The sequence below is a fragment of the Hydra viridissima genome, unplaced genomic scaffold, assembly GCF_058129835.1.
Source record: "Hydra viridissima isolate aposymbiotic clone 2 unplaced genomic scaffold, HvirCarnegie_v1 scaffold_11, whole genome shotgun sequence".
In the NCBI taxonomy this organism is placed as follows: domain Eukaryota; kingdom Metazoa; phylum Cnidaria; class Hydrozoa; order Anthoathecata; family Hydridae; genus Hydra; species Hydra viridissima.
In genome coordinates, this window is record NW_028324310.1 from 7,987,221 (window position 1) to 8,012,500 (window position 25,280).

The following is a 25,280-nucleotide window of genomic DNA, read 5'->3' on the forward strand; positions in this document are numbered from 1 at the left end:
TAAGTGGACAGAAAAATGTTTCTGACATAATTTATGTCGGCAGAAAATGTCTCTGACATAAAATTATGTCAAAGTAAGTGGACAGAAAAATGTTTCTGACATATTTTATGTCGGCAGAAAATGTTTTAGACATAAAATTATGTCAAAGTAAGTGGACAGAAAAATGTTTCTGACATATTTTATGTCGGCAGAAAATGTCTCAGACATAAAATTATGTCAAAGTAAGTGGACAGAAAAATGTCTCTGACATATTTTATGTCGGCAGAAAATGTTTTAGACATAAAATTATGTCAAAGTTGGTAGGCAGAAAAATATTTCGGACATATTTTATGTCGGCAGAAAATGTTTCAGACATAAAGTTATGTCAAAGTAAGTGGACAGAAAAATGTCTCTGACATATTTTATGTCGGCAGAAAATGTTTTAGACATAAAATTATGTCATAGTTGGTAGGCAGAAAAATATTTCGGACATATTTTATGTCGGCAGAAAATGTTTCAGACATAAAGTTATGTCAAAGTAAGAGGACAGAAAAATAATTCTGACATATTTTATGTCTATGTAAAATATGTCTAAAAATATGTCGACAGATCTGCCAGACATATTATGCCGTAACAACTCTGATTGCAAACCGTGCAAATGAGCGATAGTGTCAAAAACTCTGATTAGGCGGAATGGCTTTTTCATGCATAAGGCGAAACAAATTTCGCCTAATCTGAGGCTTAAAAAGTCTGGAAATTATAAAAATTAGACTGATTGGATTAAAATTTGGCCGGTTGGGTTTTAGTTGATGCTTAAAAAATCTGGAAATAAAGAAAATATGGTTACTTAAATTAAAATTGGGTCGATTGGGTTATAATTTAGGCATAAAAAGTCTGGAAATTAAACAAATTTGTCCGATTAGGTTAGGGATTTTGCTCTTTTCGAATTTCTACATTAAGATGTCTAATATTTTTGATAATGTACGAATTGCTTTAGAGAGAAACGATATAGTTACTCTCGAGGAGATTAACAAGAAGTTGTCCTTTGAAGTTGATTCTCTGTGTTTTTTAACTGAAGAAAACTTAAATTAATTAATTAATCAAGTTCATCTAAAGCGAAATATCTTCGCAAAAGCATACTTAAGCAAAAATGCAAAATCAAATAAAGTTGTACCTATTCTGTAGGTTATTATTTGCTTATACTTCAGATTAAATAACTTAATGTAAATAAAGAAATAATGCTTTATTTTTATTGTTATTAAATCAGAGGTTTTATGTATAAAGCAATACTGCTTTATTTACATTAAGTTGTTTAATCAGAGGTTTTAATATGCATAGCATGTTGTTCATGTTTTGCTAGCAAAGCATAAGTCAGTTTTACAGATTATAAAATAATTTTTCAATATTATATTGATTGAGTTGAATTATAGTTCTTATTGAATATGAACTAGAATTCAACTGCAAAAGCTACTTTTATATATATATATACATATATATATATATATATATATATATATATATATATATATATATATATATATATATATATATATATATATATATATATATATATATATATATATATATATATATATATATTTATATATATATATATATCAAGAAATCCATAATAATAAAGCCACATATACATATGTAAGTATTGTTATTTTTAAATGTAAAAATATATTCATTTTTTAAATTCATTTTAGATCAACTTCATCTGGTAACTGTCTCTACAGCTCAGTATCATTAGTTATTGTGGGAAGTAATTCATTAGTGGATATTTTAAGGGTTCTCGCCTCAATGGAATTGTATATTAATGCTGATTTTTATTCGAAGCATCCAATATTTAATGATATAATTAACAGTGGTAAATATAATTTTTTTTCTTATGATAACATTTTAAAGATGACATTGTCTAAAACTGTTGTTGATCAAGATATCACTAAAAATGAAGAATGTGTTCGGTCGGAAGCAAGTAATAATTGCTTTGAAAGTCAATGGTCATCTTTTATGTGTATCTTAGGTTTTTCATCTGTTGTCAATTCACAAATTTTTTGTCATTATCCTGAATTTGGACTTGATCGTTTTTTTTTTTGCATTTAACAGAATAATAAAACCAAGGGTTACCGAGTTGAAGCCAACAAGAAACAAAGTAATACATATAATGTTCTGTCAGGTAGGTAAGTTACCATCAGGGGTTGCTTTTACACCAAATCATTTTGTACCGCTTGTTGTTTATGATTTAAAAGTGTCACGTAAAAGAAATTTTTTTTCTGTTATGATGCCAGCCAAATTAAAAAAGTTTAATGAAACTCCAACAAAGGAAAAAAAGCAACTGTTTTTGAATTTTTTATCCTCTAAAGGAGCTACTAAATCTTCAACAACATCTGAATTAGATTTGTCTGCAAAAGATAATTTCAATGGTGATATTAATAAATCCTTGATTGTACCTAATGTTGAAAGCTCAATTGATTTTGTTAATAAATCTTTTGACGAATTTGATGTTGCAAATTTTCGAGAACTACGAAGAGAGTTACAATGTAACAAAATTCTGTTTCGTCAAAAAATTCTTCATTTAGTAAAGAATGTGTTTATCCCAGATAATTCTTTCAATTTTCCACAAGGCAAAAACAATAGAAAGTTTTCAATCAAATGGCTAGAGACATTTTCTTGGCTTTGTTATTCTAAAAAATTAAATGGTGGGTTTTGCTTGCCATGTGTATTATTTGGAGATGATTTTCCAACAAAGAATTACAAGGTATTCAGTGTTATTTAAAGAACCACTGAAAAATTTTAATGAAGCTTTCCCAGCCTTAAAACGCCATTGTGATCCAAACATTAACGGTTTGCATTCTCAAACGCAGAGTCTTTTTAATGATGTTATGAGGCAAGCTGCTGGTGATACAAAACCTATTTATGATATCATAGATCAAAACACCCTTGCAGAGATATCTGAGAATAAAAAAAAACTTGGACCAATAATTGATACTATTATTTTGTGTGGCCGTCAAGGACTTGCTCTAAGAGGTCATAATGATGACTCTCAGTATCACTCAGAAATTGGCCAATATAGTACCTCTTGTAATGTTGGAAACTTCATGGAGATTCTTAATTATCGTGTTAGAGGTGGTGATACTGAATTAGAAAATCATCTAAAAAACCACAAGAAAAATGCATCATATCTTTCAAAAACTATGCAGAATGAAATAATATTCTGTTGTGGTGAGATAATCTCTGATAAAATTGTTTCCAACATAAAGACTGCCAAATTTTTTTCTATTTTATCAGATGAAGCCATTGATGTTTCAAACAAATCACAAATGTCTTTAGTGTTGCGTTATGTTGACAGTAGTAATAACATTGTCGAAGACTTTGTTAAATTCATACACAACAATGATGGTTTAGATGGGGAAAGTTTGTCTGTTAACATTTTAGACACCATTGCATCCCTAGGTTTAGATATTACAAATTGTCGAGGCCAAGGTTATGACGGTGCTGGAGCTGTAGCTGGAACAAAAAAGGGGGTTGCTGCACGAATTTTAAAGTTAAACAATAAGGCTTTATACACTCATTGTTTTAGCCATCGATTGAATTTAGCTGTGTGTAATTCTTGTGAAGTTCCATTTCTCTGTAATACAATGAACCACGTAAAAGAGGTTTCTTATTATTTTAATCTTTCTATTAAAAGAAATTCTATCCTTGAGGCAATGATTTCAGAACACTGTCCTGATAAAAAAAAAAAAAGCTGAGAGATGTTTGTCGAACTAGGTGGCTTGAAAGAATAGATGGGTTAGACACATTTCAGGAATTGTATGTTCCAATAGTTTATTCCCTTGAAGCTATAAGCAATGACAGAAATAAGTTTGGGGCAGACTCCCTAACAGCTACATCTTTATTTAAATTAATAACTACCTTTGAATTTATTGTTTCTTTAGTTGTGACTAGAGCTGTTTTCGATGAAACACATGTAGTTACTAAAATGTTACAATCTAGCAGTTTAGATATTCAAACCTGTATAGATCTTATTATCTGTTTGACTAATAGAATTACTGCTATTAAAAACAAAATTGATAGTTTTCATGATAAGTGTTATCTTGATGCCAAAGTTATTGCTGAACAAATTGGGGTTGATGAATGTCGAAAAAGAGCTGTTGGTAGGCAAATCCACCGCGATAATCATCCAGCTGAGAATACATCAGAATATTTTAAACGACTTTTAACCATTCCTGTAGTTGATCACTTAGATTTAGCTCTTTCTGATAGGTTTGGCAATGATAATTTAACTTTGTTCCACGGCTTGAGTATTATCCCTGATAAAATAATTTCTTTGCTAAATGGTCCATCAGAAAAAAAAATAATTGGAGGGAGAGCTTTAAGATTTTTTCAGATTTTTTTTCTGAAGATTTGCCAAATCCATTAGCTTTAGAAGCAGAGTGTGGTCTTTGGGAGATATACTGGACTACCACTAATAATCCCATTCCAAACAATGTGTCTGATACTCTAAAGTCAATTTCATGTATAAAAACTTTTGCCAACATTTTTGTTTGTTTGCAGTTATTAGCAACTTCACCTGTGACAACATGCTCTTGTGAAAGATCTATTTCAAGTCTTCGCAGATTGAAAACCTGGTCAAGATCAACTATGTCTGGAGATCGTTTGAATGGTTTAACATTGATGTATACACATAGAGATATAGTTCCAGATACTCAAGAAGTTATTAAAAAATTAGTGCAAAGAAATGGTAATCGTAGGTTAAACGTTTCGTGAGAATATGAACACTTCCGTGATTCAGAGATTGTATAAACTTTACGTTATATTTATTGTTATATATTTTGTTATATTCAATTAAAAAATTTGTCTTTAATTATAAAGCTCTTGGTTTTCTTTTCGTTTTGCAACTTAATGAATAGTTTAAAAAACTAAATAGTTTAATTTAAGCTGATTAATTAAAGTTCCATTAAATCCATTATTTGACAGAAGAAAAGTGTCTTTAGCCATATATGAATGATAATAGTAATCCTCAAATTGACTAAAAATTGGCAAATAAAAAAAGACCATTGTTAGCGCTGATGCTATATAATGCGCTGATGATGGTAGCGCTGATTTTAATCTGAACATCACTAAGATTATTTTAATTAAAATTACTATAGAAATTGTGTTCTTATTTTTATAAAGGTATGCTATCATCAAGAAAAAGTCATTTCAAATCATGCAAATAGGGTGGTTCGATTGGGGGAGCTATGCGTTGGTAGCCCCCCACGCCTAGACAAAGTGAAAACTTAAACGGAAATTGAAACTTTTTAAAAGTATGAATCCGAGTGGGAAGGAGAGTTTACGAATAATTAACGGAGGATAGATAGTGTTTATTTGGTATCTGAGAGTTTTAGTGTCTGGGAGAAATTGGTTTATGGGGCCAGGGGGCGGTCGTTTTTTTAAAAAAAATTGCCGAAGGAGAAATAATCCGCCCCTGCAGTGATTTGGTGGATTTTTGCAATTCTGTATATAATAAAGAGCTTTTAAAAAAGTCATTTTCAATTACACTTTTCCTTTAATTTTTTTTAAAAAAGACAAAGAATAGATTATAACAGAAAGCATACAACAGGTCATATAAGACATAACATTTTATCAATTTATACGTGCTTGCTATAGAACGGTATGGAGAATAACACATAAAAAATTAAACACATTTTAGGTGACTCTTATCTCCTCCTCAAGGTAATGAAAAATTTCTCCTAGATATCTGCTTAAAGGTCGTTGAAAAATCACGATATTTGGGTTGACGATTTGATTAGCAGCTTTTATATTTATATACTTAACCGAAAGTATGACAATTTATTGCATAGATTTTAATTATCACTAATATTATTTTTATTTATTGAAAGAAAAAAGTTTTATACGTTTTTATGTTGGAAATTTTAACTTATAATTCTTGGCTTAAGTTATTGACCATGTTGTTTCAATGGAAAATTTGAATCAACATATTGATTTTGTGAAAGAAAACTATTTATAAATTAACTTTCTTCTTGAACGAAATTCTCTGGAAAATAAAAATACTCATTCAGTGTATTACTAGGAGTTGGTAAAATTTGGTAAATCCTTACGAGATATAGTAATATACCCAAGAGCTTTTGTTACCATATTCCTATATAATATAGTAACAACTTACTACTTATAGAATATAGTAGCAAATACTTTATCCTCATAGAATATAGTAACGTCAGCGCTTTGTAATCAAGAGCTCCCCCTCTCTCATGAACTTGTAAACACTATAATAACATGTTTAAACCATGCTTTCATTCATCATCTTTTTCGTCATTTTGTGTAAAAATGTCTTTATGAATGGAATTTTTAAAACATTTAGGGCATGCTCAGACATATAAGTTGCAAAAGGGAAATCCCAAAATACAAGATCCATTTTTATAACGGAGGTAAATGATATAAGTATTAAAAAAAGAAGAAAAAGACAAGGCTACATAACTATAAAAAAATTAAAAATCTAAAAATGAAAAATAATTTTTAATAATTATAACTTTGGAAAACTTTTTTAAAGTAATTTATTTAAAAACTAAAAAGTTAACAGTTTTTCATTACACCCAAATTACTTTTTAGTATTTTGCAAAGTTTGCAAAAATTTCATTTACGACAAAAACCACAACCTGTGAAAATTTTTAACCAATTAAATTGTAGAAACGTTTTTTAATTTAACCAATCGTTTTACAGAATAATCCGAATTAGTGTTCACTGAGTTTGCTCATTCATGAATTTCGTCACTTGGGAAACTCCAGGCGCGAAGCAATATGGGTGTTCTTGCCAGAAAGATAATTATCATTTTAACATAAATTGAAATTTCAAAATGCTTTTTTGTTTAAACTGCTTGTTTTTTTTTTGTTTTTTTTTTTTTGTTTTTATGCATTCAACAATATATATATATATAAAAGCTTGAAAAGAATTAAAATGGTTTTTCTTGTAGTACATAAATAATGTTATCCTATGGTGAGTTAGTACCATCAACTTATTCAAAATTATTATACAAGAATAAAAGGTTACAAAAATCACAATCATCAATAGCATTTTCACAGTCGCAAACAAGGATGAGTGAAAAGCAAAATGTATCACCAAAGAAGATGAAAATTGAAAATGCTTATAAACTTTGCTGTAGTGAAATACTTGGAAAACAAGGTTATCGATATATACCTGGAGTAGTTACTAATCTAAATGATTTTGGAGAAGTAAAAGTTGTTTTCGATAATGATGATTCTATTCCATATGTTTTTGACTTAACCAATGGCAATGATGATGTTATTATTAACATTGCTCCTCACCGTAATGCAGTTGAAGTAGGGTCTATTGTATGTTCTCGTGTAGATAAAGAAGAGGATATATTTGTTAAATCACAAGTTCTTGAAGTTAAAGATAGACCTCTAAAGTACAAAGTTAAACTTTTTTTGCATAATGGGGATAACCATATTAAATGGGTAACTCGCACTGATATACGTTGCTTAAATGCTCCTATTGAAAAGTTAAAGCAAACTTATGATAATGAAGAAACTGATTCTGCTGTTTCAGAAATGGAGATGGATTTGGAAGTTGATGAAGTTTTTACAACTTCAAACCAAGTATCAGTAATGCAGTCTTCCTCAAGTTGCTGCTTAACACCACAGAGTAATGGTTCTCGATCTAGTCGAGCTCCGACCCCTTCCTTATATAAAAAAGGAGAAATAGTTGTTGCGCAAGATGGTTTTCGTAAAAAATTTAATGGTAAACAATGGAGGCGTCTTTGTTCAGCAACAAATTGTGACAAAGAATCCCAAAAAAAAGGATTTTGCTCGCGTCATTTGTCTTCACAATATGATCTAAAAAGGATACGAGCTTCAGATTCAATTACTCCAGATAACTTAAGTAACCACAGTGTTACCCCATCTTATGATTATCATCATTTAGATGAGTCTGATTTTGATGCTGCATCTTCACTTATCTCCTTAAGTCGCTGTGCTACACCTTTCTCTGAACCATCAACTCCATTAAATAAATCACCAGGAAAACCAATGTCACCTACTGGAGCCTCATGCAATAGTCCACTTCAGCATGTTATTTTTCTTCCATCTAGTCTAGCACTTCAAAGTACACCAAAAACATCACCTACTGACTCTGGTATTTCATTAATGCAAGAAGAGAAATCCTCATTAAGTTTGTCACCAAATAGTAATATTAACACAACTAGTCACCTATTGTTCAGAAACCAGAAACTACCACCAGTAGATGGTTTTTCACCAATTCATCCATCAACATCTTTAGTTGTTAATTCACTTTCTCCTGTTGCTGTTCAAGCATTAAAGCCTCTTTTTTGTATTCCATCTTGTATTACTTCTGTATCCAATTCTGTTGCTAATCATATGCCTTTGGGCTCAAATATGAGTGTTTTCACTAAACCTTTTTATTGTAATGAGTCAACAAACTCAGCTACTAAAAACTGTAATACTAATGCAGGAGATCAAGAAATCAAACATCTTGGGCTTAATCCATCAAAATGGGCTTCAACAAAAGTTGCACAAAAAAAGGTTAGGTTCTGATTGTTTTTAAGCTATCTTAAAGAGTCAAGTTTTTTTTTTGTTTTAATTGAGGTTTGCTTAAAGCAATTTTTAATTTTCATTTTGTTAGCAGTTTTTTAGTTTCTAAGTTAGATAAGTCTGTTTAAACAGGTGTTTTCTATTTATTTTTTAATATTTTTACTTAATGAAACTATTAGATGGGTTTTTAATCTGTATGATTAAGGTTTAAATTCTGTTTTTTTCTTAATATTAGTTTTGTTTCTATATTAATTTATCCCCCAGAAGTTTTTCTTAATTATATATATATATATATATATATATATATATATATATATATATATATATATATATATATATATATATATATATATATATATATATATATATATATATATATATATATATATATATATATGTAAATTTTAATGATAAATATAAATAAGTTATATGATATTTGTCATAATAGTTTTAAAAAAAAAGTTTTAATTTGTACTTTTTATCTACATAATCTCTGGTTTCTACACTTATTTAAAACTTAGTTATAGTAAATATTTAAGGATTTTGTTGTGGAGGTTTAATAGTGGTCATGTTAAATATTAATGAACTTTTATTTATTGATTTTTTTTTATTTTTTGGTATCTATATAGTGAACAATCACAACATTTTCTTTTACTTTAATATTTAACAAACATTTAAAGAAAAATATCTAATTGATCTTGTAAAAAAAAAAAGGAATGATTTTGAAAATGTTTAACTTGCCTCTTTAGGATTCATGTTATGTTACTAACAGTAACATAACATGAATCTTAACATTCCTAATATGTCAAGTAATCATATATGTAATATAAATGATTATGTGCCAAATTATTACTAATTTAGTTAAAATCTGCTGATGTATTGTTTTGTGTGCTATTGATTTTCAGGGTAAATTTTGGATTAATCTTAAATTTTTTGCATAATAGTTGTTTTTTAGTGTCAGAAAAGCATTTCTAAACAATTTTTTGTAAACAAATTTTCATTAAGGTGCTCTAAAGTGTATGTAGTATCTGTTTAAAATCTAAGACTAATTCAGCCAAGAAGGAAAAAATATATTTTTTGAATTACCTCAAATATTTTACCTAAGTTTATCAACAAACTTCCTTTAATTGCTATCTATGAAACCAAAAGTTTTTTCCCTAATTTCTAAAAAAACTTTTCCCATTCGCTTCAGAAAATTATTTAAACTAAATACCCATATTTGCTTGTATGGCTATTTAGGTCAATTATTAATGAATAATTTAAAAACTCTAGAGCAATTGATGTCAAAGTTTGTTAAGGTTTCTATTGTGCTCTAAAATATTTTCAACTTTTCAAACATTTCTGAAGTTATTTGCTTGTCAAATAGGTCAAACCATTTAAAATACATTTAACAAACTGTTGCCCTGCATCTACTGAAATTATAGCTGTATTAGAATACTGTTCTGCCATGGCAAAAGTAAAACAGTACTTGAGAAAACTGAATGGCGTAAAGGGTTTACTTTCTAGAAGGGCGCCACGTTACAATACCATTTAAGGCAAATCTTTTTAAATCTGTTTAGATGTTGCATGAAAAGTGATCTTGTTTTCTTTTATTGATTAACTTGTGATAACTCCTCTGTTCAAGAGAAAAAATTTGAAATATGATTTTTTATTCCAGCAGTTATTTTTATAATTTTATGTGTACATTCATTCAAGAATATTAAAACAAAAAGAACAATATTTTTTGCTTCAGCCTTTTTGATAATATTTTTCAACATCTTACTGATGTTTTAACAGATATTTTTATAAACTAGTGTAACATCTTCTCTTTAAAAATTTTTTAAAGTAAAGTAAGTAAAAGTTTTGCAGTTAGTTTAGGTTTTGGATATTTTAAAATTCTTTTCAAACACCAATTTTAAGGATTGCACAAAATATTAGGAGTAAGCCAAAATTTATCATGGTGGTTGCAAGCACATTTTCAAGAGATTTTTATCAGACATTTAATTCAAGAAATATAAAAAGGAAAATGAAAGTTATGTACTAATCATAAATGTTGATGTGTTTACTTATTAAAAGGTTAATAAAAACCCAGGCATAAATAAGTGTTTAGTTTTTTACGATTATGAAGTCAAATGATTAAGATAAACTAGCATGTCCCTTCAAATTGACCACCTGGGTTAACTATTTTGTATTAAATTTTTTTTTTTTAGCTTAATCATGTAGCAAATCATATACGCAGGCCTATGAATGCATTCATGATATTTAGTAAAAAACATCGTAAAGATGTCCATAAGAAACACCCAAACCAAGATAACAGAACTGTGTCAAAAATTCTTGGTGAAATGTGGTATAACAGTACTCAAGATGAGCAGCTTAAATACAAAAAAATAGCTGATGATGTAAGAATATTTTTTAATATTGATTTTATTTGAAACCACTGTATATATTTTTATACAATGAGCAAAAAAATTAATGGACCAAACAAATTTTGATTTAATTTTTTGATGAATTCTTTATTTTATCATATACAATCAATAACAGATGCTGAATTTTGATCAAATTCAAATCTTAAAATTCATTCAAAATTCAAATCTCTTAAAATACAGTTTCAAACATAATAAAAAAGTATAATTTAGTTGGTACAACTGCTGTTATTCTTGGAACAGTTCATAAAGAAAGACTACTGAATCAATTCATAGAAACATCATTCAATTAAAGAAAAACTCCTTCGAATCATTCTAAAAATAAATCTCAAATCTTCTGCCAGATAAAGATCAGGAAACAATTAAACCTTCCAGCCAGACAATGATCTCAAGCATAGAGCAAAGGAATCACAAAAATGATTTTTTGAAAATACTGTTGAAGTGATGGAATGACCAGAACAATCACCAGACTTTACTCCTATTGAGAATTTATGGGCGATTTTGGGCCATTAGATCATAGATAGGTTATATAGAAAGAAAGAAGATCTGAAAGATGTAATCTTGAAAGCTTGGATCAAATTGACCTTAAAGAGACCAAAATTTTAGTAGAATTAATTCCCAAACATTTGTTAGCTGTAATCAAAGTAAAAGGAGGTCCAATAAAGTATTAAAAAATAAATTTCTGTATAAACTTTTTAAAACTGTTGATTTTATCCATTATTTTTTGTCATTAAATCAATTGTGATCTGAATTGAGCTCCTAATATGTGGCATTAAAATTAAAACTGTAAATGAAATTATTAAAATATTCTATTAATTTTTGTGGTTTTAACTGATTTTTCAACTAAATAAAGCATGAATATAACTTTTTTTTTATTTTTTTTATTTTTTATTATATATAAAAAGCAACACAAAGGTTATGGAATAATAGAGTGGTTTCATAAAAAGTTAACCAAGATTGTTCTTTTTTAAAAATATCATAAAAATGTTGCCAAATTTGATCATGATATGTTCTTTTTTTTTACTTGTTTTTTTTTTTTTGTTTTGCATGTTGGGAAGAGTATTTCTCTGCAACTAATATGGTCCAAATAAGTTCACAAGTTCATTACCTTTTTATAAATTCAGTTTTTTGTAAAGTGCATACAAAAAAACATCCTGGAAAATTTTTTTTAAAAAAATGGGGTATAGAAAGTTTTAAATTGATTTTTGTTCTATTTTCTTCTCAAACCAACTACTTTAATACATGTAGATGCATAAACACATGTGATCATTGATATATACAATTTTTCAAACTTCCAGCTCCGTTTTATATGCACTTAATAAAACTGAGTTAGTAAAAAAGTAATGAGCCAAATTGTTATTGATTTTATTTTCAGAAAAATATTTTTCCTATAATGCAAAAAAAAAAAAAGGTAGGTCTTTAAATTAAAATTTAATAAATATTTTATCTTCTTAACTATATATCTTTTTAAGGTAAAAAATGCCCACTACAAAAACAATCCTGAATGGAAATGGACCACTAAAGACAAATCAAAAAAAAAAGAAATTGGTAAGAATTTTTTATTGTAACAAAGCCATAGAGTGGTCTAATTTGGAATGGTTTTTTTTAGAAAGCCCTACTTCAAGCTTATTATTATATCTAAACATTTAATATAGAAACAATCTGTATTTATTATATACCTTAAATTTTTTATAAATTTTTTAATATTTGTGTATTAGGCATCCCAAATTAGATGCTATATCTATTTTGGAATATGAGAAAGCCTATATAAACATGTCACATTAACAGTATGATAATAGTAATTAAAGTTAATCTGGAAATTGATTATGCACAATTTACATTAAAACATACTAAGTGAAAATTACATTAAGTATTTCTAATTAACTTGTCTTTCTCCTTTTTTTTTTGTGTTTAATCTTTTAAAATTATTTCAAAAAAAAAATCTGTTGTTGAGATTTTCTTTTTACATTTGAACCTAGATAAAAAGATCATAAAATGTGTTTATAAATTATTTTTTTAAGCATAGTGAAACTTTGTTCCATTTTTTTTTCTTAATTTATCTTTTTAAAGGATCGTAATGTTTGACACTGCATTATTAAAGTTTCGTAAAAATCCAAAAGACTTTTTAATACACAAATTAAGTAACAACCATTTTATTGTTCATATTTTTTTTTGTAATGGAGAATTTGGCAACATGCAATAGCATAGATAAGTTACTATTTAATTTGTTACTGTATGCTTATAAAATATTTGTGCATAATGATTTTATGTGCATCAAGTAGTTCTTAACAAAGTCATAAAATCACTGAGTAGTTCTTAATTAAGTCATAAAATCACTGAGGTCTATAATGAATATAATTTTCTCTTTGTTTACTAGAGTTTATTTTAAATTCTGTGTTGAAAATAATAGATTTGACTTATTTAACTAAATTTACTTTTTTTCAAAGGTGATTTTTAATCTTTTTAGATAATAGCCAACACAATGCAATTTCTTATGAAAAGGTAGAGTTTAAGTTATAAAGTTTACAACTTTTATGAATTGATTTTTAAATATTATTTTAAAAAAGATATAACTTGATAACCAATTGCTTTTTAAGTAGAATTTTGAAATTTTGAAATTTCATTAAATAAAATTGAAACAGAGTTGTTTTTTTTATTTTTGTTTTTTTTATTTTTGTTTAGAAACAAAATATTTCTGAGTCATTTCAACTTGAATGTAAAGAAGATTCAAATATTGCTTTGGACTTCGATGCAAAAATCCCATGTTCTCAAACAACTCATTTTACTAAGAATTTTTCAATCACCAAAAAGAAATCATTTAGTTTTGATTTTCAGGACATTCAGGAACATGAACATGAACGAGCAGCTATAATGTTCGAAAAACAGCATATTTCTAATATATCGCCTACCTTAAATGAAAATTTGCTTTGCTTACCTGTAAAAATTACATCAAAGGTTTCTCCCTCAATTACTCCAAATAAGGTTTTTCATTCAATATCTGAACTTATAAAAAAAGACGAATCAGAAACTGAGGAACAAACTAAGCAACTTACTTTATGTAACAATGTGGAACAAAACAACAATTTAAAAAGCACAATTCTTCCTTTTAATTTAGACAACAGGTTAGTTAGCTTGAATGGATCAACTACAGATCTTCGTGGCAAAAATAAGAATTTAGATTTTAAGATTTCTTGTTCAAAAAGCATCTCCACTCCCAGAATTCGCTTTTGTGATTCTCAGACTAAATTGGGTGCAGATTTGTATGATGTTAAACCTCCTCATACACCTTCAAGTCCGTCAAAAAAATCCATTTTAAAAAAGAAACCTGAAGAAATTGAAAAGTAAGTGTTTACAACAATTTTAAGTTGTACTATTTGAATACATATTTTATTTGTGGTTGTTTTTCTGTTAGACTGTTTAAATACTTTTACACATTTTTATTCTAATAGACTACTGGGAGAAATTGATTCCAACGATCAGGTTGCACAATGTAATCCCGTTTTAGAAAATTTTTTTAATTCTTCACAAACAATTAATGGCATTGAGGTTGAAAACCCAAGTGAAAACATAAACGGTGTGGCAACTTATCAAAACTTTTCCACTTCTCAAACATCAAAGCGAGTTAGTTTAGATAAGAGACGTAATCTTGTCTTATCACTTTTTGAACAGCATGGTTTTTATCCTCCAGAAACTGTAACTGTAGCTTTCCAGTTAAAATATAAAGAATATTTTCCCACGCGTTGGAGTTTACAGGTCAAAATTCGAGAAGTCCGTCAAAATATGAAAAGATCTAGGTGAGTTAATCTCTAAGTTAATAGGTATTTAATTTACAGATGGTCTATAAAATCATAAACTCTTTTTTTTTTTTTTTTTGAATGTTTAATAAATTTATCTTTAGTCCTCTCAAGATCAAAGAAAATTAGAAAGTTCTAAACCAGATATTTTACGCTTTTTTGTTTTTGTATTTTTTATGTTCAAAGATATTAATTTTATAAAACCCAAAACTGTTAATTCGATAAAAAAAAATTTGATAATGGAACTGAATAGCATCATTATAAATTATTTAAAAAATATAGTTATGTTCATGTTGAAATGATTTTATGTCATATAAGGTATTCTTTCAATGGTTTGTTATAAACGTCCGGAAACGGCAAATAAAATTATTTTTGCATTGAAAAGATTCGTTGTATTTTTATCTTATATGCTCGTTGTATGCGGCAATCTATTCTTTCTATTACGGAAGATATTTTTTTTATTTCTGTTTTTAATTCATCTTTAAATTCGTTTATTTTTCAATTTAAAGAAGATCTTGGAGCTTTTTTCATACTGCGCAAAAAACTTTGCTCCTGTCTTAAATGGTTCTTTCTTAAGTTGTTTTTTTCGTTTATTTCATTAAACTTAGGCAAATTTGCAAAGTTTGAACATTTCTGCGAGTATTTTAAGGGGGTGCGTGTTTCAATAAGTATATATACATATAACTTTTATGAAAAAGTAAGTAATTTATTGGAATCATTTGTTTTAAGCTGCTGTTTTTATAATTTTGTTGTAATTTTTTAAAATAAATTTTAAATAAAATTAATAGTGTAATTATTCATTTGACACTTGTTTTAAATTGATATCGACGTTTTTGGATGTTTTTAAATGAGATGTTGCAAGAGATTGTAAGAGTCAAAAGAATATTATAGTTTTCATTAGAAAATTAAATTTACTCGATAATTATCATAAAGAAAAATTTGTCTCAAATGAGTAGAAACTTTAATATGCCACCATTTTATAAAAGGTTGAAAACTCTTTATATCGGTTTTTCTGGTGAAACAAATTGGATTCTGAACAGATGTTTTAACTAAATAAATTAGCAAAAGTAACCTAAAATATTGGCGCCAGTGGCCTCTATGATCAAAGAAAATTAATATGTAGGATGAGCATGTCCAAAGTTGCTTAGTGCCTTCTCAATTGTGGAGTAATAGTGTACTTGAGCTGCCTAGCGTTTGGGTTGCGGACTAGCTTCTTGATAAAAAGGGCCTCTTAGCCATAGTATTCTGGCTCTGCAAAACAAAGATCACAGACCAATTATGATTAACATTAGGCTATGATTAACATTAAAATCAGGACAAGCATTCCGTTAAATTTTCAGGCCTAAAATGATTTGTCGGTCAAACATTGATTTTAATAACCTGGCCAAAAATACTCCGCATTGATGGTGAAAAAGAAAATACGCTTGTCCTTCCTGGAGTCACTACTATAAAACTCATTCCGATCGAAATTTAAAAAATCGTAAACCCGATGAATTTCTTCGGATTCGATAAAATTGGCATAAACCCGATAATCCCTAATTGTCTCTTCTATAAACATTTTTTTTCGTGTCGTAAAAACTTTTCGACAAAAATATTAGCGGGTTCATGAAAAACAAAAAGATATTATCTAGTTAATCCATTGCTTTTTTAAATTTTGTTTTGTTTATATTATGGACATTTGTGCAAGCTTTCAACTAAATGCCACAAGAAGAACAAATTTCAAAAAAGAAATGTAAGTTATCTTAAATATACATTATACTTATTTCCAATTATGAATCTTTGCAACTATCACAGTCCTACATTCATATGTTTTAGGAGTTTTAAGACGTTCTTTATCAATTTATAAGGCCAGCTAATGAATGTTTTATTAAACGATTAAAACCATTAAATAGTTATAAGTAATTTTTTCACTGTAATTTTCCTATGTTATAGACATACCACAAAGGCAAAAATTATGTCATAAAACTTCCAATAAAAAAAAAATTCTTTTCTAAGGCAAAGACAGACACACAGCCACCATTCAACAGTAATTTTAAAGTAGTGAAATTATGTCATGTTAAATAATTTTCATCACATTACATCAAAGTTATTCTTTATTGTTATTGTTGCCTGTTTGTGTTGACCCTATACATAATACTATTCTTACACTTAGTTCATAATATTTAATGTGCTTTAATGTTTTTATCCAAGGGGACAGAAAAAAGACGCTTACATAGCTCGAGTGTCATTGAGTTTGTCACTAAAATTTGGCAGATTTTAGCAAAATCAACTTGATAAAAAATGAACTTTGATTAACGATGGTATTCTTCTGGGACAGAGTTTGGCATATTAACACTGTTTGTTTGCAAATTTCAGTTGCGAAGAGTATGTTCAGCTTAAAGTGCTTTATACCGTCGTGTTTAGGACCTGATTACACTTTTTTAATATATATATATATATATATATATATATATATATATATATATATATATATATATATATATATATATATATATATATATATCTGTCAATTAAAGTGGTTTACTGGCAGAAATTATTGATTATATTGTATGTGCCGTACAATGCACGCAACAAAATTATTTACGGACAGTGGATTACGTAATTTTGAGATATCCCATTATTCGTTGCCAAAGAACTTTAAGTGTAAAAAAAACCACAGTTGGAATTGTTGCAGGATATATGAGGGCGAGAATATCTATTCGCCCCCGTAATTATCCGTGATTATATATTATTAGTGTAAATTTCTGGGGGGGCCAGTGCCCCTGTTGCCCCCGTGAACTCCGCGCCTATGTTTACATATATGGTGTAGAAGTGCTAGCTTAAGGTGGTAGGCCTATGAAAAATAGAGATTTATGATCAAAAATTGAAAAAATAGGTAATATATTGTATTTATGTAAAAATTTATCCTCTATCTGCTGATATATAACTTATTTAGGTTTGACCAAACTAAAAGGGTTTAAAATAACGTATTTTATTAGCTAGTTTGTTTATTTACCTTAGCAACGCCATAGCAACGAAAAGTTAAGACCTTTTTTTTACCCAAATTCGATGGCCAAAATGACAAACTTGTGAAGCTTCTTTTTCCAATATTATATAGATGTTTTTGATCATGCTTTAAAGTCACATTTTCTTATTCACAATTTCAAGTCACATTTTCTTATTCATATTGTCATAATGAACTGTACATTAGTTGTGGTATAAAATCATTATTTATGAATTTTTCAACTCTTGATTTAAATCAAACAAGTTGTACTGGTGTATAATTGTAATGTCTTCAGGAAAAAGCAACAAACAAAATTTTTCACGAAAAAGAAAGAAGAAGCCTCCTGTAAACAAACATTCAAGAATAAATCTTTCAAATATTTCACCAGAAAAAGTTACATCTAGCATAAGTAAAAAGAGGCTAATTATAGATCAAACTAATCTCAATACCAAGAGTGAAGTAATAAGACAGGAAGATGATTACTTTTTATTTGTTAATTTCTCTATACTTAAGAGTTTATTTCAACCTTTGTTAGTATGTCCGGAATGTGGCCATAAAAAAATAATTCTCAGTGATAACAGAAAGAAGAGAAAGGGATTTGCCCATAATTTAGAACTTTTATGTGAGTCATGCGAATGTTATAAATCTGTTTATACATCAAAAAAATGTATTAAGCAAAACCATGATCAAAGCAATAGGAGCAGTTTTGTGGCACAGCACAAATTTTAGTGATAATAGCATTTGTCATTCTATGTGTCCTAGGGATAAATATTCCTGGTGCAAGTGGCATCTAGATAAGCTTAAAGGTACAAATACTCACACTAACAAAATTAACTTGCCTATCTTTATTCATAATATAATAAAACCTATTTTTAAAGATTTATTTGATGATAATTTGCTAAGAAAATGTTTACATGGTCAAACCCAAAATTCAAATGAAGCATTTCATTCAATTTTATGGACTTGTTGTCCTAAAAACATTTTTGTAAGTAGAAGAACATTTGACCTTTGTGTAAACTCTGCAGTAGTTCATTATAATGATGTTGGAGATGGGGTAAAATCTGTTTTAAGTTACTTTGGATTGTTAGGATCATTGACTACTCCAAAACTGGTTTTAAAGGAACAAAAGCAAATTGTAAACAAGCATCGTAAATCAACTTCAATATGCAAAAAGCAAAGAAAAAAACTTAGATCTCTTCATAAAGGATACTTAAATACTGAAAAAACTGATTCATATAGCACTGGTAGCTTTTAAGGAGTGTTTTTAGACGTAAATTTTGATTTTAAATTTTTGACTTGATTTTTCTCATTTTGAGATTTTTAGTTTTTTTTTTAAATTTTAAAACACGATATCTCCAGTTTAAATTAAGCAATTAAGCTGAAATTTTCAGGATATTTTCTTCATACATGTAGAATTCATTTGTTATAAGATTTTTAAATTTTTATTTTTTGGGGCGCTACAATGTGGTTTTATCTGCCAGAGTTTTACAAAAGTACATATTCTAGTTTAAAAGTCAATATAATCTGAACTAGGAAGGGAAGGAAAATTAAAAATCCTATGACAAATGAATTTTATACATATGTAGAACTACCCTACCAAATTTGAAGTTTTGATTTATTGTCTTTTTTGAGAAATTGTGTTTTGAAGTTTTTGTTTTTTTCACACTTTTTAATAAAATTTTGAGGCAAGCGAGGCACTTTTTTAATATATTTTTTTGATTTTATGTTTAGTTTCATAATTATTGTTAACAACTGCTTACTTTTATTGTAAATATAACTTTAATACTTGAAAAATTTTTTCATAGGCCTACCATGTTAAGCCGAGGACTGTCTAAGAATAGGAAGCGGCCATTCAGTTATTGACAGAATCAGTTTTGCAGTGACATTTGTGTACTATATTTCATATATAATCCAGAAAAAAATGGTAGACCAAGATGTATTATGGAAATTGACGAATCTTTATTTTCTAAGCGAAAATACGAAGCTTGACAATTAATTTCTAAACAATAGAAATATCAAGGGTTTATGTGCCAGAGACAAAGAAAGGTTTGTTTTTCCTACTGCGAATCGTGATGTCGTCATATTGCTTCCTATTGTAAAAAGATGGATTCGTCCTGGTATAATTGTGAAATGATATGTTGCTAATTACAACAACTTACAAGTCTTATCATATCTACGTAATACAGACAACAATACACTGCATTTTTTGACCCTCCCACAGGAGTTATTACAAACTATGTAGAAGCAAAGTGGTGCTGAGCAAAATCTTAATTAAATACCATGATGGCGCCACTCTAACTTTCAAATGATTCCGGATAATTTTTCAGAGCTTATGGGAGTGCAACTGTAAAAGAGTATTGCTTTATTTCACTTTTTAGACTCAAATTACAGAAACTTATTTAGTGTGAATTTGTGAATTTTAAGAATCACTTTGCACTTTTTGAATGCAAATGTGCAAAGTGAAGTCATTCGTAAAATGTTAGATTTTCATATAATTTATACATAATTTTGTTCTTGTAGTATTCGCTTTTTTTGGTCATTAGTAACGATTAAGAAAGCTCTAGAAAAATTAAAGAAACTTATGCAACATTTTAAGATACACTGTGAACTAAAGAGACCGCCAGGTTTTATGTCGTGGCACTCAAACCAAATCCTTACTATGTGATAGTATTATCCATATTGTTTCAAAAAAAATTATTTCTGAAATCAAAATGCGTTGCTATCATACAATTTTAGATATAACTATATTCTAAAATTGTAGTAAAAATTTTTAATTTTTTGCCAAATCTCTAACTTAAAAAATTGAATAAAAATTTTTTTTATCACTGGAAACCACTAAAAAAAAATTTTTATAAAGGAGGTTTCTTAATTTATTTCATAACATTTATTTTTTAGTATAATGCATCCAACTTTATGCATCTTTAATAATTATATAATAAAAACTTTAATAAAAAATAAATTAAATGTTTTAATTTTTATTTTATCTAAAACTTTTAACTAATGCAATTATTACATAAAACTTTACCTAATTTACCCCCTATTTTAACTAAACTAATATATTTCATAAAGGAGAAAATAGTTCAGTACGGTAGTTAAATAGTTTTAAATTTCGGAAGGTTCAATCGCTTAATCTTATTGCTATAAGTATTTTCTTTAAATAACTATGAATTCTACTTGTTGTTGCTGCTGGGAAAAGTATGGCGAAAGATCTACATCATTAAAAAAGATGAATAAAAACTTAGAGGAACAAATTCAGCTGTTTATCTTTCCAGGATATTCGATGAAAAACGAATGCTATACATCAGTTGTTTGTTCTGGGTGCAGAAGAAATCTTTATAGACTTAAAAAGGGAGATTCGCCTCGTGGTGAATGGGGAGCTAAAGTAGCCAAAGTATATTTAATGATTTTTATGTCCTAATTTTTATTATTCTTACTTTCTTTTTCATAAAAGTTCCTTTATTTAGGTTGAGTGGAAAACTCTTTTGAGAAGTTCTTCCAGTGCCAATGCCACTCTTCAAGATGAGACAATCAATTTACCTAAATCTGAATCAAGCTTATGTTCTTTTTGCTATACATATCTTGCACCTGGTTATCCTCATAACTGTAAACCCACCAGTGCAGTGACTAATATTATTTCATTAGCATTCCTACTAGGTTCTCTTCAACCTGAGCAGGTAAAAAAAAAGTTTTTGGTGATAGTACATAAATATTAACTACAAAAGTTATATTTTAGTACAAATTATATTTAGGTTGCTTCTGGAATCATAAAAAGTAAAATGGCTTCAGAAAATTTGATTGATGGATCTACTTTTTGTTTGTCTACAGGAGGAAATCCTCTTAAAGTCACAATTGGCACACCAGAAAATAAAGCAAAAAGAAGTTCTATCCAGCAGCTTTCCCTTGAAATAATCAAGCAATTACAGGTTGTACTAGAGCTGTCAAATAGAAAAACAAAAGAGATGGTTGCTACTCTACGCAAAGGTTTAGGAAGTAAACTATCCATAGAGCCTAATATTTTTGGTCGTCTTTCTGAATTAGAAGATTATATTTCTAATTACTACTATGTACAGAAGTGTGCATTTGTTGACAGTATAGGACATGTAACTTTAAGAGATCTTGTTTATGTTCAAAATACATCAGATTTTGTGCTAGAGTTGTTAAAATTACGTGGTTTAGATCCAACTTCAGCCTTTATAAGAATTTCATTGGATGGTGGTGGTTCATTTTTTAAAGTGATTATCAATATCTTTGATTGTCATAAGAATAATGATGATTCAGATGAGTTTTTGAATAGTGGTGTACAACGATCACAATTTCTAGCTATTGTTGAAGACATTCCTGAATCTAATTATAATTTGAGGCAAATTATAGAAAAGTTAAATTTGCAATGTGTCAATTTTTATGTTGCTTTTGACCTAAAATGTGGAAATGCATTATTTGGCTTATCTGGGCATTCTGGGAAAAGAGCTTGTTTATGGTGTGAGGGAATATCCAAATTAGATTCAGGGACAAAACGAACTCTTGACAGCATTGATTATTGGTACAATAAGTATTTAGAAAATAAATCAGTTAAATCATCCATGAAAGACTTCATGAACTGCATTAATCCTCGAATTTTGTATATTGATCTAGATCCAGATACATTAATTGAGCAACTAGTTCCTCCACCTGAACTTCATTTATTAATTGGTTTTGTTTCACTGCTAGGAAATTTTTTGTTGGATGTCTGGCCAGGATTTGATGATTGGCTAAAGTCGAAAAATGTCATTCAGAGAGGCTATCAAGGTAGAGGCTGGGACGGAAATAATTCAAACAAAATATTAGAAAACTTAGATTCCCTTGAAATAAAAATGTTAGAGTCATTTACATGTTTGGTTCCAATTGTTCAGTGTTTAAAAGATTTTCGTAATGTAAAAAATAGTTGTTTTTCTAGCAAGTTACAACCTGGCATCAAAGAAGCAATAACAAAGTTAAAAAGTTCATTTCTTTCTGCACAAGAGGTTGCATTAAATTTAAATAAAAAAATTAATACAACATGGAAAGTTCACATTCTACTGTGTCATGTACAGCCATATGTGGAATACCATAACAAAGGATTAGGAAACTTTGCTGAACAATGTGGGGAAAGTATTCATGCAAAGTTTAAACCAACATGGAATAGATTTAAGAGGCAAAAAGAGCATCCAGATCATGGTGACAGGCTATTATCAGCAGTGGTAGATTTTGGAGCAAAAAGAATTTAATTTTGATTATATTTATGTTTATATCTGTATATATATATATATATACTTCTTTTATCAATCCACAGATATGTGTGTACACATATATACATGTAAATGATATATAAACATATATACATTTATACATGATAAATAAATATGCAAGTATATATTTTTATGCATACTTAGGAAAATATGTATATTCATGTCTGTGTGTACATTTATTTAAGTATTTAAATGGATGTATATAAATTCATATTAATCATAAGTGTATACATATATTGGCATGAATGTACTGTTACAGATATTTATAACTGTGCTGTTGTAGATGTTATTTATGTATGAAATTAAATAAAAACATTTATGCTTATTTTTTTCAGAGTACAATTTCCATATTAAAAAATTTAAACAATTTGATGTAACAGATACAACCAAAAATTTAATAATATTAAAAAAAAAACGACTTTTAATTTTATAAATGGGCCAAAACCCCCTCAGGCTTACCCTTTTGCCCCGTTTTTGACCTTTAGCACTTTGTCCAGATTTTAAAAACTAACTTTTCGAAACCTACAGGACAAATACTTTAATGTTCAAAAGGTTTTACATGAGTGCCACGACATAAAACCTGGCGGTCTCTCTGGTTCACAGTGGATAGCGACTTACGTAATAAAAAGCATCCTTTTACTTTTATTACCATTATATTACTGTAAATCCTCTAATAAACGCCCCATTTAAACAACATTTATAATTCATGTAGCTTTAAATCAAAATGAAGAGAAAATTGCTAAAAATAGGCCGTCATTTACTGCTGCAAGTATTTCGTTCAGATTAAAAATCGAATAAGCGCCTGGGCGCTTGTTAAACTTGGTAAATCAAAAACTTCTTTTTTTTTTCTCTTTAAAACTACTTTTTGCCATAAGTCTTGCAAGCGGTATTTAGATGCTACTGTTTTAAAAATGAGAATAGAATAACAAAGTTTGTTAACTAAAAAGAGCTAGTCACATAATTGGAATTTCGTATCACTATCGAATTCACCTTAAATTAATGTAGCATTTAAAAAAAAGCAGAACAAGTGTTGATAATTCTTGAGCACAACAGGTTGATAAATTATCTCTCTTCACGATGTTTCCGCGTAGCCGCTTTAAATAATCATTTTAAGTTACGTTATTTTATCAAATGGTTTTCTTTCTTTTACAATATCTAGTAAGGAATTATGATTATTCTTACTATTTTGGACTATCTTTTTTCAAATCATCAATGGCATCACAATCTTTTTGAAATCATCAATCGCATCACAAGTTGATTACTCCATCTTGTGATATAAGAAAAAACAAAATATCTTTTATATATTTTATTACTAGTATTAGCTTTGTTTTGCGATCTTTCTTGAAGATTTCAAGTAAACTAGTATGTCCAATCACAACATAGCAAAGCATGCATGTAACGCATCTATAAGTAAAAACAAGTTGCCACATGTTTCTATGGCTGTTAAAAAAAAGCTCTATAAAAGTTCATACTTTTTTCTTTCGCTCTATAAAATTAAAAATTTTTTCAAATTGAGAAAAGATGGATTACTAAGAATATTTTAAGGTTACAAACTTTTGATATTAAAACAATGAATGGCAACATTTACTGTTTTTTTGAGTCGCGAACCAAGTTGTTTAAATTTTTTATTGGGTCTATCTGACGTATTTTATGAAACATCAATTTGTAATTTTAAAAAGCCATTGAAAAAGAAATAATGTTGCTGAGCAATAGACATTTTTTTGTTCGATTAAAATAAAATCAAGTGTACCAGGTTTATCGATTGATTAAACCATATTTTAGTTTGAAAGCCTCTCCGTGCAAATAAATTTTGAATGGTTCCTAACTCCCAAAGGGATCTAAGTTGAACCGGTAAAGTGATAAATACGTATTGCTATCCGAAATTTCATTTGATCTGAAAAAAAAAATGTGATCTGGTTTCTAGTTAAAAAAGTGTGATCAGGTCCTCTGGATCTTTTGAACCAATCACTTAACTTATTCGAGAAAAAATAGATTGGTTTGTCTAAGACTTTTTAGCAGGTCTTTGTAAAAATCGATAGAGAAATGCTTAAAAGTAATATATGGAAAAATAAAAGCATTTTCATCAATCTTAAATGTAACTAAGGATTGATAAACACGACGGTATAAAGCACTTTAAGCTGAACATACTCTTCGCAACTGAAATTTGCAAACAAACAGTGTTAATATGCCAAACTCTGTCCCAGAAGAATACCATCGTTAATCAAAGTTCATTTTTTATCAAGTTGATTTTGCTAGTGGATTGCAAGAGCAATTTTAGTAACATAAAT

The 25,280-nt window shown here is 28.3% G+C and overlaps 2 protein-coding genes, 1 long non-coding RNA gene and 1 pseudogene across 4 annotated transcripts; all 4 read left to right on the forward strand.

Moving 5' to 3' along the window:
* Positions 1-908: 908 nt before the first annotated feature.
* Positions 909-4,774, forward strand: LOC149882005 (52 kDa repressor of the inhibitor of the protein kinase-like; annotated as a pseudogene). The gene is made up of 2 exons (XR_016445076.1): positions 909-1,160; positions 1,689-4,774. The product of XR_016445076.1 is annotated as a 52 kDa repressor of the inhibitor of the protein kinase-like (transcript).
* Positions 4,775-6,734: 1,960 nt separating this feature from the next.
* On the forward strand, positions 6,735-15,129 carry LOC145191197 (uncharacterized). The gene is made up of 7 exons (XM_090066645.1): positions 6,735-8,540; positions 10,739-10,927; positions 12,424-12,499; positions 13,419-13,453; positions 13,634-14,292; positions 14,401-14,745; positions 14,850-15,129. The coding sequence occupies exons 1-7, from the start codon at positions 6,963-6,965 to the stop codon at positions 14,872-14,874; spliced, it is 2,907 nt and encodes a 968-aa protein (XP_089922771.1). The 5' UTR covers positions 6,735-6,962; the 3' UTR covers positions 14,875-15,129.
* Positions 15,130-17,431: 2,302 nt separating this feature from the next.
* Positions 17,432-24,547, forward strand: LOC149882006 (uncharacterized). The gene is made up of 3 exons (XR_016444947.1): positions 17,432-17,620; positions 19,534-20,331; positions 23,603-24,547. It is a non-coding gene; the product is annotated as an uncharacterized LOC149882006 (long non-coding RNA).
* Positions 20,798-23,254, forward strand: LOC149882007 (uncharacterized). Its single transcript, XM_090066646.1, has 3 exons — positions 20,798-21,119; positions 21,193-21,402; positions 21,478-23,254. Exons 1-3 carry the CDS (start codon positions 20,892-20,894, stop codon positions 22,969-22,971), a joined length of 1,932 nt encoding a protein of 643 aa, XP_089922772.1. The 5' UTR covers positions 20,798-20,891; the 3' UTR covers positions 22,972-23,254.
* Positions 24,548-25,280: the final 733 nt, after the last annotated feature.

What these genes read in the sequence shown, in the direction of transcription:
- LOC145191197 (XM_090066645.1), top strand. Translation starts at nt 6,963, where the DNA reads ATGTTATCCTATGGTGAGTTAGTACCATCAACTTATTCAAAATTATTA. An exon ending in CAAAAGTTGCACAAAAAAAG is followed by an intron (nt 8,541 to 10,738) that starts GTTAGGTTCTGA and finishes TTTTTTTTTTAG; the next exon opens with CTTAATCATGTAGCAAATCA. An exon ending in CAAAATATGAAAAGATCTAG is followed by an intron (nt 14,746 to 14,849) that starts GTGAGTTAATCT and finishes ATTTATCTTTAG; the next exon opens with TCCTCTCAAGATCAAAGAAA.
- LOC149882007 (XM_090066646.1), top strand. Translation starts at nt 20,892, where the DNA reads ATGAATTCTACTTGTTGTTGCTGCTGGGAAAAGTATGGCGAAAGATCT. An exon ending in GGGGAGCTAAAGTAGCCAAA is followed by an intron (nt 21,120 to 21,192) that starts GTATATTTAATG and finishes TCCTTTATTTAG; the next exon opens with GTTGAGTGGAAAACTCTTTT. An exon ending in GTTCTCTTCAACCTGAGCAG is followed by an intron (nt 21,403 to 21,477) that starts GTAAAAAAAAAG and finishes AATTATATTTAG; the next exon opens with GTTGCTTCTGGAATCATAAA.